The sequence below is a fragment of the Poecilia formosa genome, unplaced genomic scaffold, assembly GCF_000485575.1.
Source record: "Poecilia formosa unplaced genomic scaffold, Poecilia_formosa-5.1.2 Scaffold280, whole genome shotgun sequence".
Taxonomy (NCBI): Eukaryota; Metazoa; Chordata; class Actinopteri; order Cyprinodontiformes; family Poeciliidae; genus Poecilia; species Poecilia formosa.
In genome coordinates this window covers 804,777-830,143 of record NW_006800219.1, presented here as the reverse complement: position 1 = coordinate 830,143, position 25,367 = coordinate 804,777, and the positions used below count along the sequence as shown (strand labels likewise).

The 25,367-nt window shown below is 40.4% G+C and overlaps 3 protein-coding genes across 3 annotated transcripts; all 3 read left to right on the top strand.

Moving 5' to 3' along the window:
- Positions 1 to 2,226: 2,226 nt before the first annotated feature.
- On the top strand, positions 2,227 to 3,544 carry LOC103151407 (trace amine-associated receptor 3-like). Its single transcript, XM_007571447.1, has 2 exons — positions 2,227 to 2,399; positions 2,734 to 3,544. Exons 1-2 carry the CDS (start codon positions 2,227 to 2,229, stop codon positions 3,542 to 3,544), a joined length of 984 nt encoding a protein of 327 aa, XP_007571509.1.
- A 2,565-nt stretch (positions 3,545 to 6,109) lies between these two features.
- On the top strand, positions 6,110 to 7,206 carry LOC103151406 (trace amine-associated receptor 13c-like). The gene is made up of 2 exons (XM_007571446.1): positions 6,110 to 6,282; positions 6,393 to 7,206. The coding sequence occupies exons 1-2, from the start codon at positions 6,110 to 6,112 to the stop codon at positions 7,204 to 7,206; spliced, it is 987 nt and encodes a 328-aa protein (XP_007571508.1).
- A 4,894-nt stretch (positions 7,207 to 12,100) lies between these two features.
- LOC103151405 (trace amine-associated receptor 13c-like) lies at positions 12,101 to 13,275 on the top strand. Its single transcript, XM_007571445.1, has 2 exons — positions 12,101 to 12,273; positions 12,453 to 13,275. Exons 1-2 carry the CDS (start codon positions 12,101 to 12,103, stop codon positions 13,273 to 13,275), a joined length of 996 nt encoding a protein of 331 aa, XP_007571507.1.
- Positions 13,276 to 25,367: the final 12,092 nt, after the last annotated feature.

The window sequence follows — 25,367 nt, the reverse complement described above, 5'->3', positions numbered from 1 at the left end:
CAAACACTCTGCTGTAGAGAACTATGATGACTGTAACTGGAGTGATAAAAGCTACAATAAGATCTAAAACTGCGGCACTGAAGTCAATGAAAACCAAACACTCTCCATGACAAGAAGCCTTTTTTCCACTGAAGCCATCCTTCACAAACAAAGTGCTGTAGCAAGCTGAATAAATCCAGCACAGACTGATGCACAGTCGTATTCTTGCCACAGTGATTCTCCTGTGATAATGCAGAGGGTAACATATAGCTACATAGCGGTCAGCTGATAACAGTACAACATTTACAATTGAGACACAGGCAATCATACTGACAATGTGTATGTACAGTAAACACATGACATCACCAAGAAGCTAGCAGGATGTTAGTCTGCTACCTTCACCTGGAAAAACAACAAGGCCCACCATGAAGTCTGATATGGCCAGAGACAGAAGCAGGAAGTTGGTGGTTTTGTGAAGCTGCCTGGGGAGGAAATTAGAATAATAAACAAAAGCACTGAAAGGTGTAAAAGTGACCAAGTAAAACTAATATCTGTCTACAGTTTGTATGCATTGTTTAATTTTAATCAATAAAATCATGACAAACAGTTGCTGCTTTCCTGTTGGGAAAATCATCATCATACAAAGGAAAATATATGTTCCCTTGCCTGAAATGGGAGACTGAAATGATAACAAGTAGATTGAGAGTCACAGAAAACACACAGCTGAAAGAGAGAACAGACTGCAGAAACACAGCTTTGAGCCATGGAACTGCTGGTTTTCTACAGGAGGTGTTGAGTTGTGGAAAGCAAAGTTCTTCATCATGAACCTCCATCATCAGAGACCATGAAAGATCAGAGCCGAGACAGCTCTGTGATTGTAGCTCCTCTTTATGTCACTTTATTTCTTTCTGGCAAACTGATCACAACAACAGCTCCTCCCTACCTACCTCATCCATAGCAACTTGGCAACGTCACGTGCACAGTGTGTCTGTGGCTTCTCACTTGATCTTCTTGTTAAGTTTTACTGAACAATTTCGCTCTTGTTAGAATGTTTCAGTTTGCTAAGACTAGAAAACTGAAAGCTTAAAGGGGATTTTAAAATCTTAATGAATACCAATATTTCTATCCAACTGACATTATTACATATTAATATTTTCATGCAATATTTTCTTCATGACATTGAACTCTTTGGCCAATGAACACAATATACATGCCTAGCCCACACTCCCAACACCACTGCTGCTGTCCACCCACTCGCCCCTCTTCCTCCCCATTGTCCTCCATCCCCATGTGATTCTCACATGCACACCTCCTTCCATCCTCTTCTACTCAGTGACCCTTTAATACCCTTCAGCAGGTCACCTCAAATCACTATGGCAGATGTTAGAAGACAGCTGGTGAGGCTCCAGCCTGAAAAAACTGCAGGCCCTGATGGTGTGAGCCTGAGGACGCTCAAAGCCTGTGTCATCCAGATCTACAATATTGCAGCCTAAGTCAGCATGACCAAATTGCGAGGAAATCTTGGCCCAATCATAATGAAGTGCCTCCGATCGTTGGACAGCACCCCTTTTCCAGTGTCCTGGCCAACACACACTGTCTTCAAAGTTTACATTATCATATACCTATTTTCCTGATATAGGCATGTTTATGTCACGGTGGCTGTGTGTCTGCTAATGCATCGGGAATCCATATGTGAAACTTGATTTTTGAACTCAGTGTCCCTTTGAGTCCTCATGATCAGACACTACGATACCATTACAGACAAGGGTTTTTCCATTTCTCAACTGTTGAGGTTTTAATAAGAGCCACATTTGTTTGTGTAGGCAGAACAGAAATGTGCTCAGAAGAAAATCCTGAATGATCACGATCGACCATCACTTTATTGTGTGGTGAAACAATAAAGTATGATCAACTCAAGGGACTGGGGCTGAACAGCTGTGTTGACATAAGAAAACCACTAATCAGTGAGACTAACCCGAGAAAAGGCTTTAGTTTGCAAGCAAGCATGAAGATTGGATTATGAGCTATGTAAGAAGGTCATGTAGTCTGATGAGTCCATAATGACCCTGTTTCAGAGTGATGGGTGCAATAATGAAGATGGTTGAATGGTATACAAGATTAAGACAGGAAGACATCAGTGTCCAATAGAAGGGAGGTAGCAAAGGGGAGGAGTGAGCAGGTAGGAGGCATAAAATCAAGAATTGTTTGGAAAAAAGCCACAGCTTGAGCTCCTCTCTGACTTCAAAGATGGACATGCAGGTTGGAGGTGACCTCTGCTTCCCACATCTCTTCAACACCTCCTGCAAGAAACCTATATCTTCTTGGACTGAAACTGTGCTCCTTCGCACCGTACTGTCCTTCATCTCTCTGCTCACTGTGGCTCTCAACCTGCTCGTCATCATCTCTGTCTCTCACTTCAGGCACAGATAGATTCCTTGATCACATTTTCTGCTTTGGTTTCATTCTTTTTACAACTGTGCATTTGTACAGAAAATGGCATTTGGTTGTAATGAGAAGAACAGGGGATGATAGCATTTCTAATCGTATTTCTAAACCTGGATATGTTTCATTTTCACCCTTGTGTGTTTGAGGACTGAGGCAAACGTAGAGGACTATGGCAAATGATACAAGTTGTACGTGTGTGGGGTCGGTTGGACCCCATTTCTACATACTAGGGTTAACTTGAACAAAACAGCGACAAATAATTAAAATTTGTAGAGTGTGTTGTAACGAAGTGTTTCTGTCTCCTTGCAGGAAGCTCCACACACCCACTAACATCCTCCTCCTCTCTCTGGCTGTGTCAGATTTCCTTGTGGGGCTCCTGTTGATGCCGGGTGAAATCATGCGGAACACAGCCTGTTGGTTTTTTGGCGACCTCATGTGTTCCTTGTATAATTACATATCGTACATCGTCACCTCTGCTTCAGTTGGCGACATGGTGCTCATATCAGTGGACCGCTACGTGGCGATCTGTGACCCCCTTCATTACTCCACCACAGTCACAGAGAGAAAAGTTAAAGTCTGCGTGTGTCTCTGCTGGCTCAGCTCTGCTCTGTACAGCAGCGTCATTGTGAAGGCTGACTTAACTCAGCCGGGGCAACATAACTCCTGCTATGGGGAATGTGTGATTGTGGTTGACTACATTTTGGGAACGTTTGACCTTGTTGTTACATTTATTGCTCCAGTTGCAGTCATCATTGTGCTGTACATGAGGGTGTTTGTGGTGGCCGTCTCTCAGGCCCGTGCCATGCGCTCTCAGGTCGCGGCTGTTTCCCTTCAGCTCTCGGTTAGTCTGACGAGGAAATCTGAGCTAAAAGCAGCCTGGACCCTTGGGGTTCTGATGGTGGTGTTCCTCATATGTTTCTGTCCGTATTACTGTGTCACCCTTGCAGGTGATGACATTATCAACTCGTCTGCGTCCTATGTGATATTTCTGTTTTATTTCAACTCTAGTCTGAACCCAGTGATTTATGCGTTGTTTTATCCCTGGTTCAGGAGAGCTACCAAACTCATCATCACTTTTCAGATACTGCAGCCCGGCTCCTGTGAGGCCAACATACAGTAAATTATGACGACAGTTTCATAACTAACACGAAAGGAATAATTTAAAACTTGACGTCGTTGGGAGTTTTCCACATCCGTAATTGGCAGACGGCAGCTTGTTAAATTCGTTTTGCTGTTGCATTTCCACCTTGTGATTTGGATGTTTTTTAAAGACATTCTGGCCTTTAGAATCACCAAACAAAAATTATTCAGATTAAAGGTGTTTTACAAATGCTTTGTCTTGTGTTTTCTGATCTGCTGGGTCTGAAATACAAGCAGGCCAGGACAGTGTCTGTCTTGCTCTTTAGAAATCTCTTTGGTATCACAGCAGACTGCCTAAATATATATATATATATTTCTTATACAATATGACCCTTGATAATGTGCAGTTTTAAAGGTAACAGCTGTTGCTCTAATTACCAAGTGAACATAAGGTTATGCATTAATACTGCTGTCACAGAGGTGGACGGTACATAAAGCTGCATTGATACACGTAGCCTAATTTGACATTTTTTGCTCCATGATTTGTCATATTTGACATCCTGAGTGGATGATAACACAGCTCCAATGTGTGATGGCCCATTAAAGATATACATATGGTAGAAAAAACCAGGTACTTTAGACAAGGTAAAAGGACGAGATCATTTGAAGTGAGGTTCTGTGATGGTAGCAGTTCCCCTACTTGTGGTAGATCTATGCCATGTTACAGTGAATTTATAAAAGACGTGAAACAATCCCTGGAGCAGTGGAAGGCTAACAGCTAATCAGACAAACTCTGTTTTAGCTGATTCTTGAAGTTTAAAACAACTAAAATTGTGAAGGTTCTTAACTGTAGCATATATGTCATATTGACACAGTCACCTTCCTAAATTAATGGCATGGGTAAATTTTTGCCAAAAGATGATTTAGGCAAAACAAACAACAACAACAAAAAAAGACATGCGCTAATATTTTAGGAAGATGACGAGATGTTAGCCATCTACACTTTCACAAGAGACTGCTAAGTGTGTCACTGTTTGAATGGTGTTTGCTATATTAAAAAAATTGCACTGCCTGAGGCTGGCACATTGTCAGTCCAGCATATCAATCCTTTCAGCTGATTGCCAGCTTGTAGGATTGTTTTGTATAGTTTCCAAACGACTATGAGACTTGGAAAAACACAGGAACATACTACACTCAGTCTTGGTACATGGATGTTAGCTTGTTGTGAAAAGTTAAAGGTTTACTATAAGATATGGAGAAGACTGACAGCATGGATTGAAATAGTCAGCAGAATGACAACAATTGAAAAACCTGACAAACTTAAGAAATGTAATTTCTGCTGACAAACCACAGCTCACATGTATGAACATTTTCATTTTAAGAGGTTTTATATGGCTAAACTCTGCTGACAACCTCAAAAGCTTCTTCTGCAAGTTTGAAAAACGGCTAATTACACCATTCACCTCCTGTTAACACCAAGGATTAGTGAGAAATTTGTTAACAGATTCAGAAGATCACGAAAGGCCCAGGATGATGGTATTTTATCATTCTTCCTGGAAGCCTGCACTCAGGCCACCATATTCATCCAGATCTTTAACATGTCTCTGGAGCTATGTGAGGTTACCTCCTACATCAAACCTTTCACCATCATCCCAGGTCACCAAGAAACACCCCATAGCAAGATGAAATTAAGACATTTCACAATGATGGCTGTGATCATGAAATCCTTTGAGCAACTGGTGTTGAGGCATATGACAAACAGCACACTGTCTCCACCCACACTGTCTGCCCTCACCATCCTCAACAACACTGTTTAAAGTGAATCGCTTCCAGTTCCTAGGAATCACCATTTCTCAGGTGAGTCTCACACATAGACACTGTTCGGAGGAAGACCCAGTAAAGACCGGGTACAACCCGAGGCAGCTCAAGTAGTACAACCTGCTGAAGGAGCTGCTGGTGATCTTCTACACTGGCTTTATTCTATTAGCCTGTCCAGTGCGCGGCCATCACTCCGTCTTTTCACAAAACAGGAAAGGCCTGAACTTCAACAAACAATTAGGTCTGCAGAGAGGATCACTTGGGGTGACCTTCCCTCCATTCCAGACTTGTACGGGTCCAGGGTCAGGATAAGGCCAGCCGATATCACTGCAGAAACCACACATTCTTGATCTCTAGACTATATTCAACATAATCTTCTTCTGCAACCGCTGTGCCTCCTTTGAGGTGAAAGTAAATGCTTCTTTTTAAATTGGAGTCAATACAGCTCCTGGGCTGTTCTGTGCAATTACAGCTAAAAAAATAGTCAAGTTTCTAGTGTTCATGTATAATGCCAGACAAGGTGTACACATATAGGTGTTGCTGCCAGTGAGAAAAGAATCCTAAAAGGAAAGACACAGACAGACTGAAGTGACAGGCCTTAACATCAATGTTTGTCATTGCATCTAATGATCTGCAAATATTAGAAAACTATTCACTAATACTGACAAACAGAGCAAAATACACAATGGGAGAGAGGATGAAGGGAAAAAAAGGGAGGAGTTACAAGCTGACATTCATCAGGTATATAGTTGGACTTTGCAGCTGATTGTTTTGCACACCTCTGAAGATGGAGCAAGAGACTGGAGAAGAGCTCTGCTTTCCAAAGTTAACCAACGCCTCCTGCAGGAAGCCTGGATGGACCTGGACTGAAGCCGTGCTCCCTCAAATCATGCTGTCTTCTATTTCTTTGCTGACAGCATCTCTCAACCTGCTCGTCATCATCTCCGTCTCCCATTTCAAGTAGCAATTCAATCTTGTTTTGTTTGAATTATTTTTGCTGTTTGTACATAGCTGTGTTATTGTAAAACCAGCATTTATTGATTTGATATTGATTTTCTGTCTCTCTCCAGGCAGCTTCACACGCCCACTAACACCATCCTCCTCTCGCTGGCTGTCTCAGACTTCCTCCTGGGTCTCCTGCTGATGCCTGCAGAAATCATCCGAAACACCGGCTGCTGGTTTCTCGGCGATCTCGCTTGTTCTCTGTATAACTCTCTGTCCTTTGTCATCACCTCTGCTTCAGTCGGAGACATGGTCCTCATATCAGTTGACCGCTATGTGGCTATCTGTGACCCTCTGCGTTATCCCACCAGAGTCACAGACACAAGAGTTAAAGCTGTTGTCTGTCTGTGTTGGCTTTGTTCTGTTATCTACGGCTGTCTTGTGGTATTAGATGACTTAGTAAAGCCGGGCAGGTATAAATCATGCGTGGGAGACTGTCTAATTTCTGTTGACTTTATCGCAGGAACTGTTGACCTCATTGTGAGTTTTGCCGTTCCAGTTGCAGTCATCATAGTGCTGTACATGAGGGTGTTTGTTGCGGCCGTGTCTCAGGCCCGCGCCTTGCGCTCTCACGTCACGGCCGTCACTCTGCAGCTTTCAGTGAATATGACGAAGAAATCTGAGCTGAAAGCAGCCAGGACTCTTGGTGTTCTCGTGGTGGTTTTTCTAATATGTTACTGTCCGTATTATTGTGTCTCCCTCACAGGAGAGGATCTGCTCAGTGACACCTACGCGTCATATTCACTCTTCCTGTTTTATTTCAACTCCACTCTGAACCCTGTGATCTATGCACTTTTCTATCCCTGGTTTAGAAAAGCAGTAAAGCTCATTGTCACTTTCCAAATTTTGCTTCCTGGCTCTTGTGACTCTAATGTATTGTAAAATACCCAGAAATGACTATAATAATAACAATAACACTGTTCTAAAAATCCTTTAGAAAGGTTAGAAGCGTGGCACATCCTGAATAAAAAGAGCTGAAATACATTTTATCACGTTTACAACTAGGAGTCAATGATTTCCAATGAAGTTGTTTCACTTGTTTTTGGCACCTGTAGTTTTTATTATTTTTTATTTTATTTCAGAAGTATGAAGAAATAAGACATCACTCCTTTATGTTTCTCAATATCCTTTGAGAAATGTCTTGTATCTCATAAATATTGAAAGTGTATGGTAGTGCAACTATGACATATAAACTATGTATAAGCATTCCTGTTAAAGTAATGAAGACATGATTTCAAACATCAAAGTACAGTCATGCCTCAGTATGATGACAGGATCAATGAGTCGCACATGCATACGCAAAACATCTCAGCAGAATGAGAGAAAGATAAACTAAGACAAGAGGACATAGAACTTCACTCGCACGTTCACCGAGCCCAAGGTCCAATCCTGACGAAAACATCCAGCCAAGAGACTTACTGCTTACACACAGGCTTTGTTGTTCTGATTTTAGTTTCTATTTTGTGAACCTGCTGAGATACGTGATTGTGGAAAAGACGTAGTAAGATGTATGCATTGTCAATGGAAGTACTTTACCCTGTTCTAACGTACACATTACCTACTGTATTAGTTTGATAAGTTTTATATTGAAGTGTTACTTTGAAAAAAAAATGCTTCTTGTGCCTTAACTATTATTTTGTATTAGTATTACATTTAATTTTTTAATTAAATGCAATACTGTTTGTAATTTATGTTGTGTGGTTCTCTCAACACATCTGGCTAAAATGGCTCCTAAATCTCCTGGGTCAGCAAATCTAAGGCATCTAACCAGAGGGCCAGCCTCTGGTTATTGGAGGCAGCTTATCAACAAAGGCTTGCACATCTCCAAACACAAAAAGCTCAGAAAATATTGTAATTATTCCTCAAGCTTACGCATTCAAATATGACAAATAATGTTTTGGGAACGTAAAGATGCTAAGGTGCAGGCTCTCAGTTACAATGTTTTTTTTATTTTATTACATTTTTAACAGACCTCATCCAGAAAAAAGCGGAAACATATTTAAAGGAAATACGCAGAAATGCTATTTATGTAAAACACGTTAAAACTAGAATATTTCTGGAGAAATTTAAGCTGGCCTGCCAAAATGTGCCTGAAATAAAGATTAAAACAAAATCAGCAGTTCCTGTAACGAAGTCAACAAAGGTTACACATTCTCCATATCAGATAGTCTTTTACAAATAAAATGTTGTAGAGAGCTGAATACAGCCAACACAGGCACACACCAACTTTTACTCTTTTTTCACATGACTGTAGTTGAGTATCACAGGGGGTCACAGATCTGATCGCCACATAGCGGTTGATTGATATGAGCACCATGTCCAACACTGAGGCAGCAGTGATGATGACGCACAGGTAATTATATATAAAACAGATATTGTAACAAAAAAAAAAGGTCCACTAAATGTTTAAACAGCAAGGTTTAAGGTTGAGAGGGGTGAGGATTTAATATTTTAAATGTCTTAAGCAGTATATTGACACCTATATTTTCTTCAAAGGCAACCGAGGTAACCCCAAACATAAGTGGGAAGACAGTGAGATACATGCAGTTGAAAGACAGCAGCTGCTTTACTCTCTGTCCACTGGAGCTGCGTTTTGCTTTGCGGGTCGTATTTTCACTTTGAAACTGACAGCACAAAATGGAGCACATGAAAGAGCATGAAAACAGGAGATGTTGGTTCGGTCTTTAGGGCCTCCAACATCTCCAGAAAAGCAATGCTGACATATGTCACACTTACAACAGCCAGTAGAAAGATAGAGACAGAACTGCAGAAATGATTTGAACCGGAGTGTGCATAATGGACTGAAAATATTAAATAATCATTTAGGTATACACAAACCAAAATGCTGCAAGAACGAATGAAGCAAGGTCACTTGATAAAAAATGGATAAGCTTGAAAGTGTCATGAAGTGGGGTTGTTGGTGGTGAGGAGAGACGCAGAGAACCCAGGTTATGGTGAAGATGATGAATTTAATGATGAGCTCAGTCAGTCCAAAACAGGCAGCACGGCAAAGAGACAGGCACACAGCCAAATACCGGTAGCAACTGAACACACAGGACTGAAAAACGAGAGCTAACGCTATCCAGGACTTCACAGTTCTACTGGAGCGAAACACAAGACGTGACACAAACGACACTGACTTACGACAATACACACGACGAGGATCCAACGAGGAACACAGACAACAGGAGGGTTTAAATACACACGGGGTAATCAAGGGAATGAGACACACCTGGGGAGCAATCAACGGGGAGGACAGGACAGAGACTCACAGGACTGAATAAACACAGAAAAACTCAAAATAAACAGAAAACCACGGATCATGACAGAAAGGCCTTTATGTCCACATTGTGGCACTGCATTCTGCAGCGCTTTGAAAAAGCAAGTGTAGCTTTGCAGTCTGTGTAACTGGACATGTGTAAAGCTGTGGATTTAGTAGGGTCCTTCTGGGACTACATTGGCGGTCTGAGAGATCAGTTTGATAAATTTCAATGTCAAGCAAAGAAATTGTCTCCAACATTTTCTCAGGTTTACGCAGTTGGCACTTGAAGACCAAAGAAGCTTTTATTGTAGGCCAGTGGAAGCAACCAGAGGACCTTAAAATGCTTAAGGATAAGCAGCTGTTTTTACCCTCTGGTGAGACATGCTATTGTCTGAAGACAACCAACTGGGCTGTCACTGAAGAGCTGAAATCTTCCCATGAGGAAGCAGATACACGTACACTCTGACATGCTAATCATGTCAACCAGAATGCCGTCAGAACCGCAGTTATTGTTAGTGAGAATACAGATTTCGTGGTACTTTGTCTCGGACAGAGTGAGAAGATAAATTGCCACCTATATCAGAATTGGACAAGATGCATCAACACCCGCAATCTTACGCAGTTTCTTGGATGAACTACGTGAGGTTCTTGCTGGTGTAAACTTCACAGGTCGTGACAGCGTAAGCGCATTTGCAGGGCAAGGAAAACGTGGTGAATTCAAACTTTTCAAAGTCAACGGATCATTCCAAGAATCCTTCAAAACTTTGGGAACATCCTGGGATGTGTCAAAGGAATTGTGGACTACCATGGAGTCATTTGTTTACAAGACAGATGTGCCATCATCAGGCATAAATAATGTCAATGCTCTGCGTTACGTGATGTTCTGCACCAAAGGAGGTGGAGTGGACTCCCTCCTTGCCGTGACTGTTTGAAAATGCATATACAGTGTGCCAATTACCAGGCAGCAGTGTGGAGGCGATCACTGACAGCCACACACACCAGAGCCAAAAGGTCATGGATGGGCAACTGATGACCAAGGTAATGGTTTCACCAGAAATGTTGACCATTTTAGTTTACTTATAAAACAGTATACTTATGTATTGGCAAATTTGTTCTGTTTAGATTTCTTAAAAAATTGAAAAGACTTACCTTCCACTTATTCCACCAGGTATGCTGATATTAGACTGGATGCGAGGACCCGTAGCACCACTGGCCGTCCTGGAACTCATGGCTGTGTACGGACCTGCAAACTGCCGGACTGTTCCTGCCTTGCAAACAGGCTGAAGTGCACAGAAATGTGCAAACTACACACCTGCACCACTCAGAAAGATGAGTAAGAGGACCTGGAGACTGACATGGAATTAACCAAGTATTATGATCATGATGTTGAAGAAGAGGAATCGAGTGTTAGAACCTGAGAATATAATGTAGCAACAGTTTATAGAATAATTGTGATTAAAGTTACGAGTTTACTACAGTATTACTTTCCTATAGGTTGCGTTATTGTTTTCTGAAATTTCTGACATTCTGTATAAATAAATTGACAAGATGGTTTCATTCTTTTGAATCATGGGTGTTGTCATTAACAGTTGATAACTGACTAGTTGGAAAGGGTCGTCATGTTGAAATTACAAGTGAAGATGTAATCTATTAAAATAAGTATTGTGTTGAAATGTATATGTACACAGACATTTTTGGAAAACCTGTTAAAATGTATTGTTGCGTAGAACAAATTCTGGCCCAAGCGTGAATTAGACCAGAAAACACAGAGAATTATTATGTGAGAGTTATTCTGTCTGCTAATACCTCCCTTAAGCAGAGAGTATGGACATATTATACATTTTCTGAATCCTGAGTCTGAGTATTGATGACCCTGGATACAAGAAGGCTAAATAGTGAAAAAAACAATAGGTTTCACTTTTAGATTAAAGAGCTCCAGTGACTTCTGTGTTGGTCAGAGAAACTCAAAAGATGGGTTAAATGACAGCCACATGTCGCCTTTAAGGTGGTGCCAAACACGGTATTACAGATCTTTCGTTTAGGCTCATGGTTGGATATTTGTTAGACACACACCAGTCTCAAAAAAACAGAATTTATCCGAAAGATTTAACTTTGTGAGCTGATAACTATGACTCAGCCCTCATTATGGAAGGGCTACCATATAAAAAATATTAACTAGAGACGTGTATCTCTTCAAAAAATATGGATAGGGTTCGCCACCTGAAATCGACAAAAATGTGAAATTTTGGCTTCTGGCCCATGGACGAAGCAGCTTCATCAGAGAATTTTACAAGCTACCTGATGAAACCAGTGTGGAAAGGTATTTGGAAAATTTGTTCTATGAAAATGTACACGTTTGGACTGAAGTAAACTGTTTCAGGATTCAAACAATCACTCTGCTATAGAATCCAAAGGACACTGACAGATGGAAATGGAGGAGGAGTCATTTGGTGGGCTGATACTTAAACTGATTCGATATCCACAAGAGGTGCTGGTCTCTGCTGGTCGCTGAGGATGAGGACTCAAGACAGCACAGACCTCTGCTTTCCACATCTCTACAATAACTCCTGCAAAACGCCAACATCTCCTTGGACTGAAGTTGTTCTTGTTCAAATCATACTGTCCTTCATCTCTCTGATCACTGTGGTTCTAAATCTGCTCGTCATCATCTCAGTCTCCCACTTCAGGCAGAGATTTTATCTTACCTTCCTTTCTTCTTAAAACTGGTTTATCAAGCAACCAAACAAGTATTTATTGCCTTGGGAAGAATTTGGGGCCTGGTGAAAATTAGATTTTTAATAAAGACATTAAAGTAAAAAAATATTGATGCATTGTTGGTTTAATGACATTTTTCTCTCCCATCCAGGAAGCTCCACACACCAACTAACATCCTCCTCCTCTCTCTGGCTGTGTCAGATTTGCTCGTGGGTCTCATATCAATGCCTGGGGAAATCTACCGAAGCACAAGCTGCTGGTTTCTTGGTGATAAAATTTGTTTGATATATAATTACCTGTGCTTCACCATCACCTCTGCCTCAGTAGGGGACATGGTGCTCATATCAATCGACCGCTACGTGGCGATCTGTGACCCCCTGCGTTACTCAACCAGAGTGACTGAGAGAAGAGTCAAAGTGTGTGTCTGTCTGTGTTGGCTCTGTTCGGCTGTCTATAGCATTTTATTTATAAAACACGATCTGATTCCAATGAACAAGGATAACTCCTGCTATGGAGAATGTGTAACTGTTGTTGACTTCATCACAGGAACTTTTGATGTGGTTTTAACATTCATTGCATCAGTTACAGTCATCATAGTCTTGTATGTGAGAGTGTTTGTGGTGGCAGTCTCTCAGGCTCGTGCCATGCGCTCTCATGTTGCATCCGTCACACTGCAGCTTTCAGGTCCAACAGCAACAAAATCCGAGCTAAAAGCAGCCAGGACTCTTGGTGTCCTTGTGGTTCTGTTTCTGATAAGTTTCTGTCCGTTTTATTGCGTCTACCTGGCAGGGGCTGATTCGTTCAGTAGCTCCTCTGTATTGGCAGCAGATTATCTGTCTTATTTTAACTCTTGTCTAAACCCTGTTATTTATGCCCTGTTCTACCCTTGGTTTAGAAAAACTGTAAAACTTGTTGTCACTTTACAAATACTGAAGCCTGGCTCCTGTGAGGCCCCTGTACAGAAAATAAACTAAAGACAAAAACGAAAATTACAAGAAAATCTAAAAACGCTCACCATCAATTTCACATTTCAAATGTACGTAGATGACCACATGCACCAATGTGGTCATGTGTTATTGGTTGAATTTAAACTTTTCTACCCCTTTCTTGTCTCTCATAAATAACCACTCTCCTCTTAAGAGAAATTAAAGTGGTTGATGTTGATTTCTATGTTTACCCTGCTGAAACTCAAACTATGGTAATGTTCATGCTTCTGTACCATAAACCACAAAGTATGGAAAGCCATGGGAATATTACAAAGGAATTTGGCTAAAATGTTGCTATTTTGGTGTAAAATATGTAGATTTACATAATCAAATTATGACATTTGAATTATTTATTGTCATTTTGTCAAGCCAAAAATAACAAGCACTTATGATACTCGCAGTGTGGCAGCTGGTGCTAACACGAGTCAGACTTTTCTGAAGAGCAAATAATATTCTAATCAACTCTCACTGGGGTCCCTGTAGTAGCTTCAGCTTTTCTACTTTAGCAGTTCTATAGTTTGATATTGTATCAGATGAGATTTACCTCTGCTCTATTTTTTGAATCTTATTACTTTCCTTTTTTTAAATGATTAATGTAATCCTTGTGCATTTGCAAGTGAACATAAATGATAAGTAGTTAAATATGGAATATTGCCAATGCTAGATAAAGTAATATGGAATAAAAGCAACTACTAAGTATTTTGAGTTCTTCTTAACCTTTACGAGTGAGTCTGAAAGTGACACCATAACCACAGAATTAAAATTTATATTTTCCTTAATAAAGTCAGTGTTTAATTTTATAATTGGGTCTTATAGTCGGTATGCTTCCCAGCCATATCTGTTCAAAAAGACGTAGATTGTCTAACAAAGGACTTGGTTGACATCCACAAGAAAACGAGTGCACTTGTTTCTGGCTTTGAACACAGCACCAAACTCAAGGAAATTCAAAAGCAGCAGAAATTTCCTGAGCAAAAACTGCTTCAATCAGTCGATACCAGATGGAACTCGGTATTTTACATGTGGGAGAGACTGTCCGTGCAAAAAGATGCAGTTACCATGGTCCTCTGTCTTCTTGGCAAAAGCTCTCTTTGATTCACTCAGGAATAGTTGTTTGAAATCAGCCTCTCCCTGAAGAGGTAACTAGGAAAGTATTAGCTGAAAAATGTTTTTCAATTTCAAAAGTCATACCCCTGGTGGCATTGCTGCAATAAACCCTATCTGCATCTGAGAGAGAAGGCAGCAAGCTAGCTGCTCAGCTGTCGGCTCAATGATTGTTGTCTTTGTGGTTTCACTTTTACACACGACATTATCGGACCTGGGGAGACAAGATAACAACGAACAACCGGTAGCAAATGTCTCGCTACTCGTAATCGGTTTTTCTACATTATTTCTCCTTTTTATTTCAGGACCATGTAAACATTTTATTGTCTTGCCACCAGCACGTACCAAAACATGCGGTTCCAATCTATTAGATTGATTATGCTTGTCTTTAGTAGGCTTCAATTCAGTTTGTTTTGGATTCATGACTTAAATCAGTGTATATAAAAGAAAAAGGAACGCAGTGCTTTGCTAACACTTCGACAACTATAAAACAAAGTCCTCATCACATTTCACAGGTCAGTACAGTAAAAGGTTTTAATAAAAAAAATAGGAGGGAGAGGGAAGTCAGTCAGCTATGTTAGCTTGACTTTAGCAACTTTAACACGTAGATGTTGTGCTGTGCAATTGGATTTGTTTTGGTTCGGCTAACATAAGGTGACTCACACTAACCCTAGATAGATCATTGGCAGAGCAGGTGTTTCAATTAGCTAGTCGTCAACCAACGCTGTGTTCAGACGATCACTTATTAGTTGCAAAATAAACAACAAGCCTCAAACCATAAAACAGTGACGGACTGAATATCCTGTTCTTTGCGTGTTTTTGTTGCTGAATCCTGAACACAATCTCTGTTCTATCGTCCAGTGGATTTGTTGTCACTAGGAGGTTATGGCGTGCAGACCGAGAAAAAAATAAGAATAGGAGTGGTTTTGAATTGCTCTTGTTGGAAAAGTTTGTTTAATTATGCTAGTTTTAATTATGTTTAACTTTAGCGCATGTTGAAATATTAGACTGATCCTGATTGTTTTGAGTAGGCCTCGTTTTAGGTTAGATTGAGACTCATGGTTTAATCAACACATAACTTAATCAGTAGAACATTTTTCTTAGATATAATGATCATGATTTGATTAAAATTAGTCTAATCAGTAGTTTTTTTATAGTAGATCACATTCTTAAGAGCATATAAGTCATATATTCATCTGAAAATGTTTTAGTTCATTATAACCAAAGAGGTTGAAAACTAATCATCAAATATTGAGTGTAACAGATGTTTAGTAATTGAAACTGCTCATGTCTGTTTTATAAGAGTTTGAAGATATTATATGAAACGTGTGCTAATTTTTATAATCAAAATCTGCCCTGGGTCAGAGAGGTCAGGAGAGCTCTCTGCGGTAGGAACCAGTTTGAAGGGACGAAATAGCTGATAAACTTTGGTCCCACTTTCTTGAGTAAAATGTTTCTGTATGAAATGAACACATCTATTGTTCGTGCCCTGGGAAAGTACACTGGGAGGATAGCTTAGACAGCAATTAATTCATCCCTTGGGCCTTGGTTACACCTGCACGGTCTCTGGCGTAGAAACAGCAACACGTCATTATTATGGGCTGTTACTAGTGTTGTTGGGGACTTATTTTTTAAAAACTTACAATTTACAGCTAATAACAGGAGGTGCGGAAACTAACAATGCCAGATATGTTATTGGACAGTTACTTAGAAAGACAAGCATTCACATGTAAGGGAAGATATATTATTTTTATTCCCTAGCGTGGTTGTCCCCAGACCACTAATGTTGTTAGCAGCTAGCTCAGTGCCGAGTCACAGGCAGATAATATAATGTTTTTTCAGTGGGACTTTCATGCTAAAAAAATAAAAATGAAAAAAGCTAAATAAATTAAATATAACCTACCTAGCCATACAGTCACAGTGAGCTGTTACTATCCCCCCACATGCTTCGTGTCTGGCCACGAACAGACACGAACACGGAGTTTCGTTTCTGTAGATCGGTGTTAATCGTATCGGACCTCGTCACAACGACTCAACATTAACATACAACTCCAGCATGAATTTGGGTTTACAGAAGCTAAACAAATTATACCAGGAGATTCAAGCTCATAAAAGACATGGGTTAGTTTGTTGTTAGCGGTAGCATCGTTATCATAGACTAAAATTACTTAAAATAGCACAACTCACTACTCACCCGCAGAAACAAGTCGACAGCCATCTAATGCTGCTTTTTATCCTAAGTGCTTGACCCAGCTTGAAACTAAATGACTGTATTCTCCAGGCTTTTGAAAACTTTCTTCTGGCTCATCGTATAATACGAGGTCTGCAGCTCCAGGTAGCTAGTTTTGTGGATGGCCTCGACACCTGGTAAATCCTCAAGATTATGAGAAGTCTTTTTTTTTTCTTACCGAGATAATATGGATCATATCCTAAATACATGCATATTTTTTCGAGATGCCTCGACTGTTCCAGCCCATTTAGGAGATTAGTTTACTTATGATCAATTTTGCTTTGCTTTGAACCGGAGAAATCCACTTCCGGCCCTCCATCTGAATTTCGAAACCCAGCAATTGAGCTAAAACAGCTGGTCAGTTCACTGGGGTGGAACTGTCTTAACTGCCACACTCTCTTTGGTATCTGATGACCATGTTGAGCTGTTGGTGTGATTTTTATGCACTTGATTGTTTGGAATAAAATTCTGGTTGATTGTTCAGTTGAACAATGAGTGTTGTCTTTGTGGTTTCACTTTTACACACGACATTAACGGACCTGGGGAGACGAGATAACAACGAACAACCGGTAGCAAATATCTCGCTACTCTTAATCGGTTTTTCTACATTATTTCTCCTTTTTATTTTTCTGCACTGTAGCCGCTGTTTTCCAAAAGTTCAATAAACGACCAAAACTGGACTAAATGCCTTGTTCGTTGGCAATATTCACAACAGCCATGATAAAATATGTATATTATAGATCTTTTACAGCAGAAATGATGTAAAATAAATTAGTTGTCCAATATAAAAAATAAGTTTTAGTCCTCTCTTTCATCTTGACAGTATTGACCGAAACCAAACTGCTTAGAGGTAGAATACATATTTTATTAAGGTATCAGCAATTTTCTCAGCTTTACTTTAAGCCATATGTTATAGAAATTGTGTATAAATAAGGGTGTTGCAAACAGTTTTGTGACAGATTCCTGCAGAAAGCATAGAAAAATTTGGAAACCCCTGATTTAAAAAACTGCACCATCTCAGCCAATGCTGGGTAGTTTGCATTCATTCGGTGCATCTTTAAGATCATTCTACCCATAGACATGAATATGTCGACGCCTCATTGAGTGGACAGGCCCACTGCTGCGATACGTCACAGCAGCTGCCATACTGAATGTGGCCCACTTGCCAGTAAATTAATACAAGTAAATGGACCAAACTTTATAAAGTATTTTGCAATGATTATTGAAAACGTATTGCTATGATTACCTGAAGTTTGCAAGTTGCTTTTTATCTGTGGTCAAACATGGTAACGATTTTAACCCTTGTATAGAAACGGTGTCCAACCGACCCCACACACGTAAAACTTGTATGATTTGCCATAGTCCTCTACGTTTGCCTCAGTCCTCGCACGCACAATTAGGGCATGTCAGTTGTCTGAAAGATGTTTCTTATAAATTAAGCAAGTCTGAGTTAAAATAATTTGATATAACAGTAAACCTTAAGTGGACTGAAATTAAAATAATCCAGAGAGCAGCAAGGAGGCGCCCTCTTAAATCTGCAACTAGTTTTTAACTGGCGAACACAATAACGTTAAAAGCAACATTGGTAAACATTGGATGCTGTTTCCTTATGCTGTAATATTGTGAAAAAAATAACATAAATGGCCACAATAAATGTGTTTTTGTAAATGCGCTGCCTTAATTTTGTGTTTTTGTTATTGTGCCTTGTTAATGTTGTGTTTTTCAATTTGTTTAAGTGGTTTGCGCCTCAGGGCCATCGTAGAAACCAATTCTGTCAGAACTATTAATACATACGAAATAACTTTACACAAAACAAATTACATCATGACTTAAACCCCAACAATTTATTTTTCAAACTCAAATTTAATCTTCTTTCACAAGAAAATCAACAAAGGCAACATTAATATTTTGAGAGGGATTTTTTGTTCACGGTAAAAGTATTGTTTAATAACTTTCACTAAAACGTAACTTTCCATTAAGTTTTATATCTGCTGATTCCAGAGGCTCCCAAAGAGCTGCAGAAATGTATGTTTGTTCGTTATGTAGCAGAATCTCTTTCTTCTTAGGATTGTCAATGTCCATTATGAGCCATTATGATGTGTCTGGTCTCTTGCTAAGGAGCTTAATTAAAGCCATCCTATGGGGAAAAAAAGGAGAGAAAAAGATGTGAACTACTTTTCTGCCATATTTGTATTATGATGGAATCAACATCAACACATTTTTGAACAACTTGGAAAAACTTTTGCCAACAGCGCTTACCTGTGAGGCACAACCGAAGAAGGGTGAACCAACTGTAGAGAATCACAAACAAACAAACGTCGGAGGCATTTAGGAGCACTCAGATATTTGTACTTTGATAAAGAATATGCATTTTAGATGCTTGTTAAAAAAAAAAAAAAAACACCCCCTCCCCCCACTCTTCAAAAAATGAAAATGCAGAAAATGTGCAATATTTTCTGTTTTTCCAGCGTGGCGTCTTGGGGATAGACGGAGGGACAGATGGGCGTCTTTAGTGAAAACCAGGACTTTGCACACACTGTGTGCGTGAGTACAACTCGAACTGGCTTGGAGTCGACAACGGACCACAACAGAGGATCCCACGAAAAGAAAGAGACATGGGTGAACTTACCCCTTGTAGAAATGGGGTCCAACCGAGCCCACACATGTAAAACTTGTATCATTTGCCATAGTCCTCTACGTTTGCCTCAGTCCTCGCACGCACAAGGGTTAAATACACACGGGGAGATAAGAAAACAAAAACAGCTGAATCGATAAAGGGAAACAATCAACAACCAAAGGTGGATGAAATTAAGAAAACTCAGGGCAAATGAAACTGCATGTCAAGGTTTCAACAGCACGAGAATGTAATAAAACTGCCTCTCTTTTTCTGGTGCTTCTTGGTTTCATTTTCAAAACATGACAAGATTATGTTGTCGACAAACTTTTGTTCCATTAAAGCCAGGGACCATCCAGCAGAGAAGCCCAAGGTTTTATTTATGTCATTGAAAACCTTCTGGCTCAGACTTGGAAGCCATTTCTGCTTGATTTCAAATTCCATTTAGCCCAGATTTTGTCAACTACTAATTCCTCTGTCTTTCAGGTAGAGACAGCAACACGTCTTTGACTTCCTGATGCCTCTACACATCAGCCATTTCACAAAAAGCCGTATTGTCTCTTTTCTCTCATTCTCACATGACTTTCTGAGATCTTCAATTCCACGCCTCATCGTTATCAGTTCCTGGATGATAATGATGACAGATTGCACCAAAGAACTGAATCTTAAACCCACCTTTAGCAGCTCTTTGGGTTCTTCGAAGGGAGACTTGACCGCCAATATCACACGCTTTAAGAAAAACATGTTAAATGTCTCTGCACACTCAGATTCAAAGTCCTCGTTCAATACCCATAGCTTGAGCAAAGGCCTGAGAAACGACGTTTCTAAATATGACTTTTAAGTCTCTATATTTGTATTGGTGGTAATTGGGTTCAAAACCACATCTGAAAAGACCTGTGTTAAATACCTCAGCAGATATTTAGTCCTCTCTCTGAAGCTTTCATCTTGGTGTCCTGTTGCCAAATTTTCCCAATCTTCTTCTGAAATATGGTGGATAAATTCTTCAATTGCAGGAATTACACAGTCTTCGACTAAAACCTGGAGTTCTTCTCTTAGTACATCTGTGATTCCCATTTTGATAAATTAAACTCAGATCTGTTACCACTGGAACTGACTTGGAATGTAGCAGAACTCTACAGTCATATTTGGAGTATTTAGAGTTTTTCCAAATAATAGAGCAGGGGCCACCAACACGGTGCCCACGGGCACCTGGTCACCCGAAAGTTCTAAAAATAGGCATTGTCATTAGGGAAAGGTAAATGTTTCTAGGCGTATCTTTATATGTGATATATAGTCTTGTACCGGCATTGTGTGAGATATAGAGCAAGGGTGAGATGAGCTGCGAGCTGGACTGCTTGGTGGAAGGAGGCTGTCTGAACCAAATGAACAATGGGACCGAGTACACAGAGGTCCGTCAGCATCAGTCTGACCACCACCTGCTCCGCTTCTATTTCGTGACCCGCATCTTCTCCAGATACATGCAGAGCCAAGGATCGTTTTGCGTGGAACAACCTGCAAAAAACAGACTAAAACTGGGAGAAAAAAAGGTTAATTCCACCAAAACCTGACAAATGCTGACCATGTGAAGGGAGTCTAACAGGACAAAAGTGAGTTGAACTTTAGTTCTGCTAGTGAAGTTACAATATGTTAACCACTAGGGGGCTGCAGCAGTAAAACGTGCAGTGTGATTGGGGAGAGATTAAACAAGGAGAGGTTTAATAGGGTATATGCCACGAGAGGTGGTGACGTACTTCCGTTTAGATTTATGCCACATAGAATGTGTCCGGTAGCCTGTGCTTCCATATAGTTCTCAGCACTTGTGAGAATGTAGAAGTCACTGGAAGTGACATATCTTCGAGCAACTGGCACAACATCCGAATTTTGTTGTGTACCGTTGTGTCCGGTGAGTAGCAGGTGTAATAAATTTGTCAGTTTTTTCTGCTTCCCTACTGATGAGGAGTTACGGAAAAAATGGATAGTGGCTATCCGGAGAGCTAACTTAGCCATCAAAGCTCACACTAGAGTTTGTAGCCGGCATTTCAAACGTGAGGACATACAAGAGCCTGAGTCTGAAATCAGAAGACGAAGGTTAAAAAAGGGAGCTGTANGTTTGCCTCAGTCCTCGCACGCACAAGGGTTAAATACACACGGGGCGATAAGAAAACAAAAACAGCTGAATCGATAAAGGGAAACAATCAACAACCAAAGGTGGATGAAATTAAGAAAACTCAGGGCAAATGAAACTGCATGTCAAGGTTTCAACAGCACGAGAATGTAATAAAACTGCCTCTCTTTTTCTGGTGCTTCTTGGTTTCATTTTCAAAACATGACAAGATTATGTTGTCGACAAACTTTTGTTCCATTAAAGCCAGGGACCATCCAGCAGAGAAGCCCAAGGTTTTAGTTATGTCATTGAAAACCTTCTGGTTCAGACTTGGAAGCCATTTCTGCTTGATTTCAAATTCCATTTAGCCCAGATTTTGTCAACTACTAATTCTTCTGTCTTTCAGGTAGAGACAGCAACACGTCTTTGACTTCCTGATGCCTCTACACAACAGACATTTCACAAAAAGCCGTATTGTCTCTTTTCTCTCATTCTCACATGACTTTCTGAGATCTTCAATTCCACGCCTCATCGTTATCAGTTCCTGGATGATAATGATGACAGATTGCACCAAAGAACTGAATCTTAAACCCACCTTTAGCAGCTCTTTGGGTTCTTCGAAGGGAGACTTGACCGCCAATATCACACGCTTTAAGAAAAACATGTTAAATGTCTCTGCACACTCAGATTCAAAGTCCTCGTTCAATACCCATAGCTTGAGCAAAGGCCTGAGAAACGACGTTTCTAAATATGACTTTTAAGTCTCTATATTTGTATTGGTGGTAATTGGGTTCAAAACCACATCTGAAAAGACCTGTGTTAAATACCTCAGCAGATATTTAGTCCTCTCTCTGAAGCTTTCATCTTGGTGTCCTGTTGCCAAATTTTCCCAATCTTCTTCTGAAATATGGCGGATAAATTCTTCAATTGCATGAATTACACAGTCTTCGACTAAAACCTGGAGTTCTTCTCTTAGTACATCTGTGATTCCCATTTTGATAAATTAAACTCAGATCTGTTACCACTGGAACTGACTTGGAATGTAGCAGAACTCTACAGTCATATTTGGAGTATTTAGAGTTTTTCCAAATAATAGAGCAGGGGCCACCAACACGGTGCCCACGGGCACCTGGTCACCCGAAAGTTCTAAAAATAGGCATTGTCATTAGGGAAAGGTAAATGTTTCTAGGCGTATCTTTATATGTGATATATAGTCTTGTACCGGCATTGTGTGAGATATAGAGCAAGGGTGAGATGAGCTGCGAGCTGGACTGCTTGGTGGAAGGAGGCTGTCTGAACCAAATGAACAATGGGACCGAGTACACAGAGGTCCGTCAGCATCAGTCTGACCACCACCTGCTCCGCTTCTACTTCGTGACCCGCATCTTCTCCAGATACATGCAGAGCCAAGGATCGTTTTGCGTGGAACAACCTGCAAAAAACAGACTAAAACTGGGAGAAAAAAAGGTTAATTCCACCAAAACCTGACAAATGCTGACCATGTGAAGGGAGTCTAACAGGACAAAAGTGAGTTGAACTTTAGTTCTGCTAGTGAAGTTACAATATGTTAACCACTAGGGGGCTGCAGCAGTAAAACGTGCAGTGTGATTGGGGAGAGATTAAACAAGGAGAGGTTTAATAGGGTATATGCCACGAGAGGTGGTGACGTACTTCCGTTTAGATTTATGCCACATAGAATGTGCCCGGTAGCCTGTGCTTCCATATAGTTCTCAGCACTTGTGAGAATGTAGAAGTCACGGGAAGTGACATATCTTCGAGCAACTGGCACAACATCCGAATTTTGTTGTGTACCGTTGTGTCCGGTGAGTAGCAGGTGTAATAAATTTGTCAGTTTTTTCTGCTTCCCTACTGATGAGGAGTTACGGAAAAAATGGATAGTGGCTATCCGGAGAGCTAACTTAGCCATCAAAGCTCACACTAGAGTTTGTAGCCGGCATTTCAAACGTGAGGACATACAAGAGCCTGAGTCTGAAATCAGAAGACGAAGGTTAAAAAAGGGAGCTGTATCTGTTCTCTTCCAGTGGAATAATTTTTCCCTTCCACGACCGGGGGTTTGGGAGAGGAGGAAAAGACCACTACCAGAGGACAGCGAGGAGGAGGCTAACCCACCGGCTAATGTCTGTACTAAGGAACACGATTATGCCTCAGCTCCAGACCCTGCAGTTGTGGATTTGATTTTGGAGGAAAACAATACTCTCCGGGAGGAAATCCGCCAACTACGGAAACAGGTGGAGAGCCTTAGTCTGAGGTAGCGATTTGGCATTCAACGTTTTGCGTCATCGGACAAGGACATTAGATTCTTCACAAGGCAAGGCTGTGACTGTGTGTGACACGTAACATTTACAAAGCACTTACTGGCTAGCTTAGCTGTGTTATACACATATACAGGCATTTCGGAGAACTTAAAACAATTACTTACCTTGGAAGTCCTTTATGAAACTGCACACATACAGCTTAAAACCCTTGTCTTTTTTCGACGTCGGAGTTGTTGAAGCTGCTTCAATAATCCGATGAACGTCGTTAACGTTTACTTTGGGCAAATCCAGCAAGGACCGAGTGAAAAACTCCATCGCCTAACACAGAGTGACCTGCGAACCGGAAGCATTCTATGTGGCTAAAAAATGCGGAAGTGCTAAAACGGAAGTCCCTGGCATATACCCCATTGAATGATGCAAATGGTTATGAATAAAAAAAAGGAGTTTTGCAAAAGAAATGACAAAACTCACAAATGTATTAATAGAAAGTTGGGCCAGGTGAGCCGATCAAAAAGAACAAAACGGTACAGCAGGGGGCCAACCCTATACAGGGCCGTCGAAGCCCCTTCTAGTACCGGACTAACGCCAAAAATGATTCTACTCCAAAAGAAAGAGCGAAAACAGGACAACTGGTCCCACCAGGCCAAAATGACAACGCAAAAAATTGTGAAACTTATTTTCACAGTTATACTAACTGTATTAGAAAAATAAGAAAAACTATCTGGGCCTCATTGAAAACCTATTTCAAATCATTTCAATTTCAAAATAAAACAGAATATGCATGTAGCTCCTGATTGTTTTATCTACTGCAATGATGCAATATTTCCAGCAACTCCTCTGACAGAAAACTGATAAGTATTTCAAGATCAGCCACTTTTGAATTTGCAAAGATAAATAAAGCTTTCAATGTGCGTGTACAAAACCTGTTTATGAAGCCTCATTTCTGTGTAACTGTTATGTTCACAAAGGGCACAAAATATTTGAGGACATGAGCCAAGAATGAGTGTTTCTTGAACTTTTGTTTTGGTCCGGCTGCTTTGATTTTTTTGTGAAGGGAAAAAGAGAGAGTTAAATACCCTTCCAGTTTTTCACCTGGTCTTCCAGTTTTAGTCAGTTTTTGCAGGTTGTTCCATGTGAAACGATCCTTAGATGCTGCCATAAAGAGAGAGAGGAAACGGGACATGGAGGTTTGGCCCATGAGAAGTAGCAAATGTATCTAAATTGAAGCAACCAAGTTGTTCATAATAGCTGTCTGTTGATGGAATGACTTGTGTATTTTTAGTCAAGGACACCCTCAATTACCTCATGGACTTGGACCTCTCCCAGTCTGAGGAGAAGATGGAGTTCTTGTTTTTTTAGATGTCCCAGGTGGTGCAATCTGACCAGATAAGTACATGACAAATTAAAGCAAATTTATGCTTCTGACTCTCCACATGTTATTGACTATATTGAAGCTTTCTTTAGCATTAAGGCTAATTTTTAGTATCAGAACGCTGGGTCCAAACCGACGGGCACACTTTGGCAGGCCCCTTAAAATTTCTGCAGGAATTTTCTAGTTTGGTACCTACAGGTCAAAATGTTAAACTTCAACTTAAAAATTAGAAGTGTAATTACCAAATTTGGCCACTTGATGGCAGCATAGGTTCGTCCTGGAGTAATGCATAGATGTTGGAACAAACCCAGTCTACATTATAACTTATGATGGTAGAAGTCATAAGATTAATAAATAATACACATATTAGAATTATAATTAAA

What these genes read in the sequence shown, in the direction of transcription:
- LOC103151407 (XM_007571447.1), top strand. Translation starts at nt 2,227, where the DNA reads ATGGACATGCAGGTTGGAGGTGACCTCTGCTTCCCACATCTCTTCAAC. An exon ending in ATCTCTGTCTCTCACTTCAG is followed by an intron (nt 2,400 to 2,733) that starts GCACAGATAGAT and finishes GTCTCCTTGCAG; the next exon opens with GAAGCTCCACACACCCACTA.
- LOC103151406 (XM_007571446.1), top strand. Translation starts at nt 6,110, where the DNA reads ATGGAGCAAGAGACTGGAGAAGAGCTCTGCTTTCCAAAGTTAACCAAC. An exon ending in ATCTCCGTCTCCCATTTCAA is followed by an intron (nt 6,283 to 6,392) that starts GTAGCAATTCAA and finishes GTCTCTCTCCAG; the next exon opens with GCAGCTTCACACGCCCACTA.
- LOC103151405 (XM_007571445.1), top strand. Translation starts at nt 12,101, where the DNA reads ATGAGGACTCAAGACAGCACAGACCTCTGCTTTCCACATCTCTACAAT. An exon ending in ATCTCAGTCTCCCACTTCAG is followed by an intron (nt 12,274 to 12,452) that starts GCAGAGATTTTA and finishes TCTCCCATCCAG; the next exon opens with GAAGCTCCACACACCAACTA.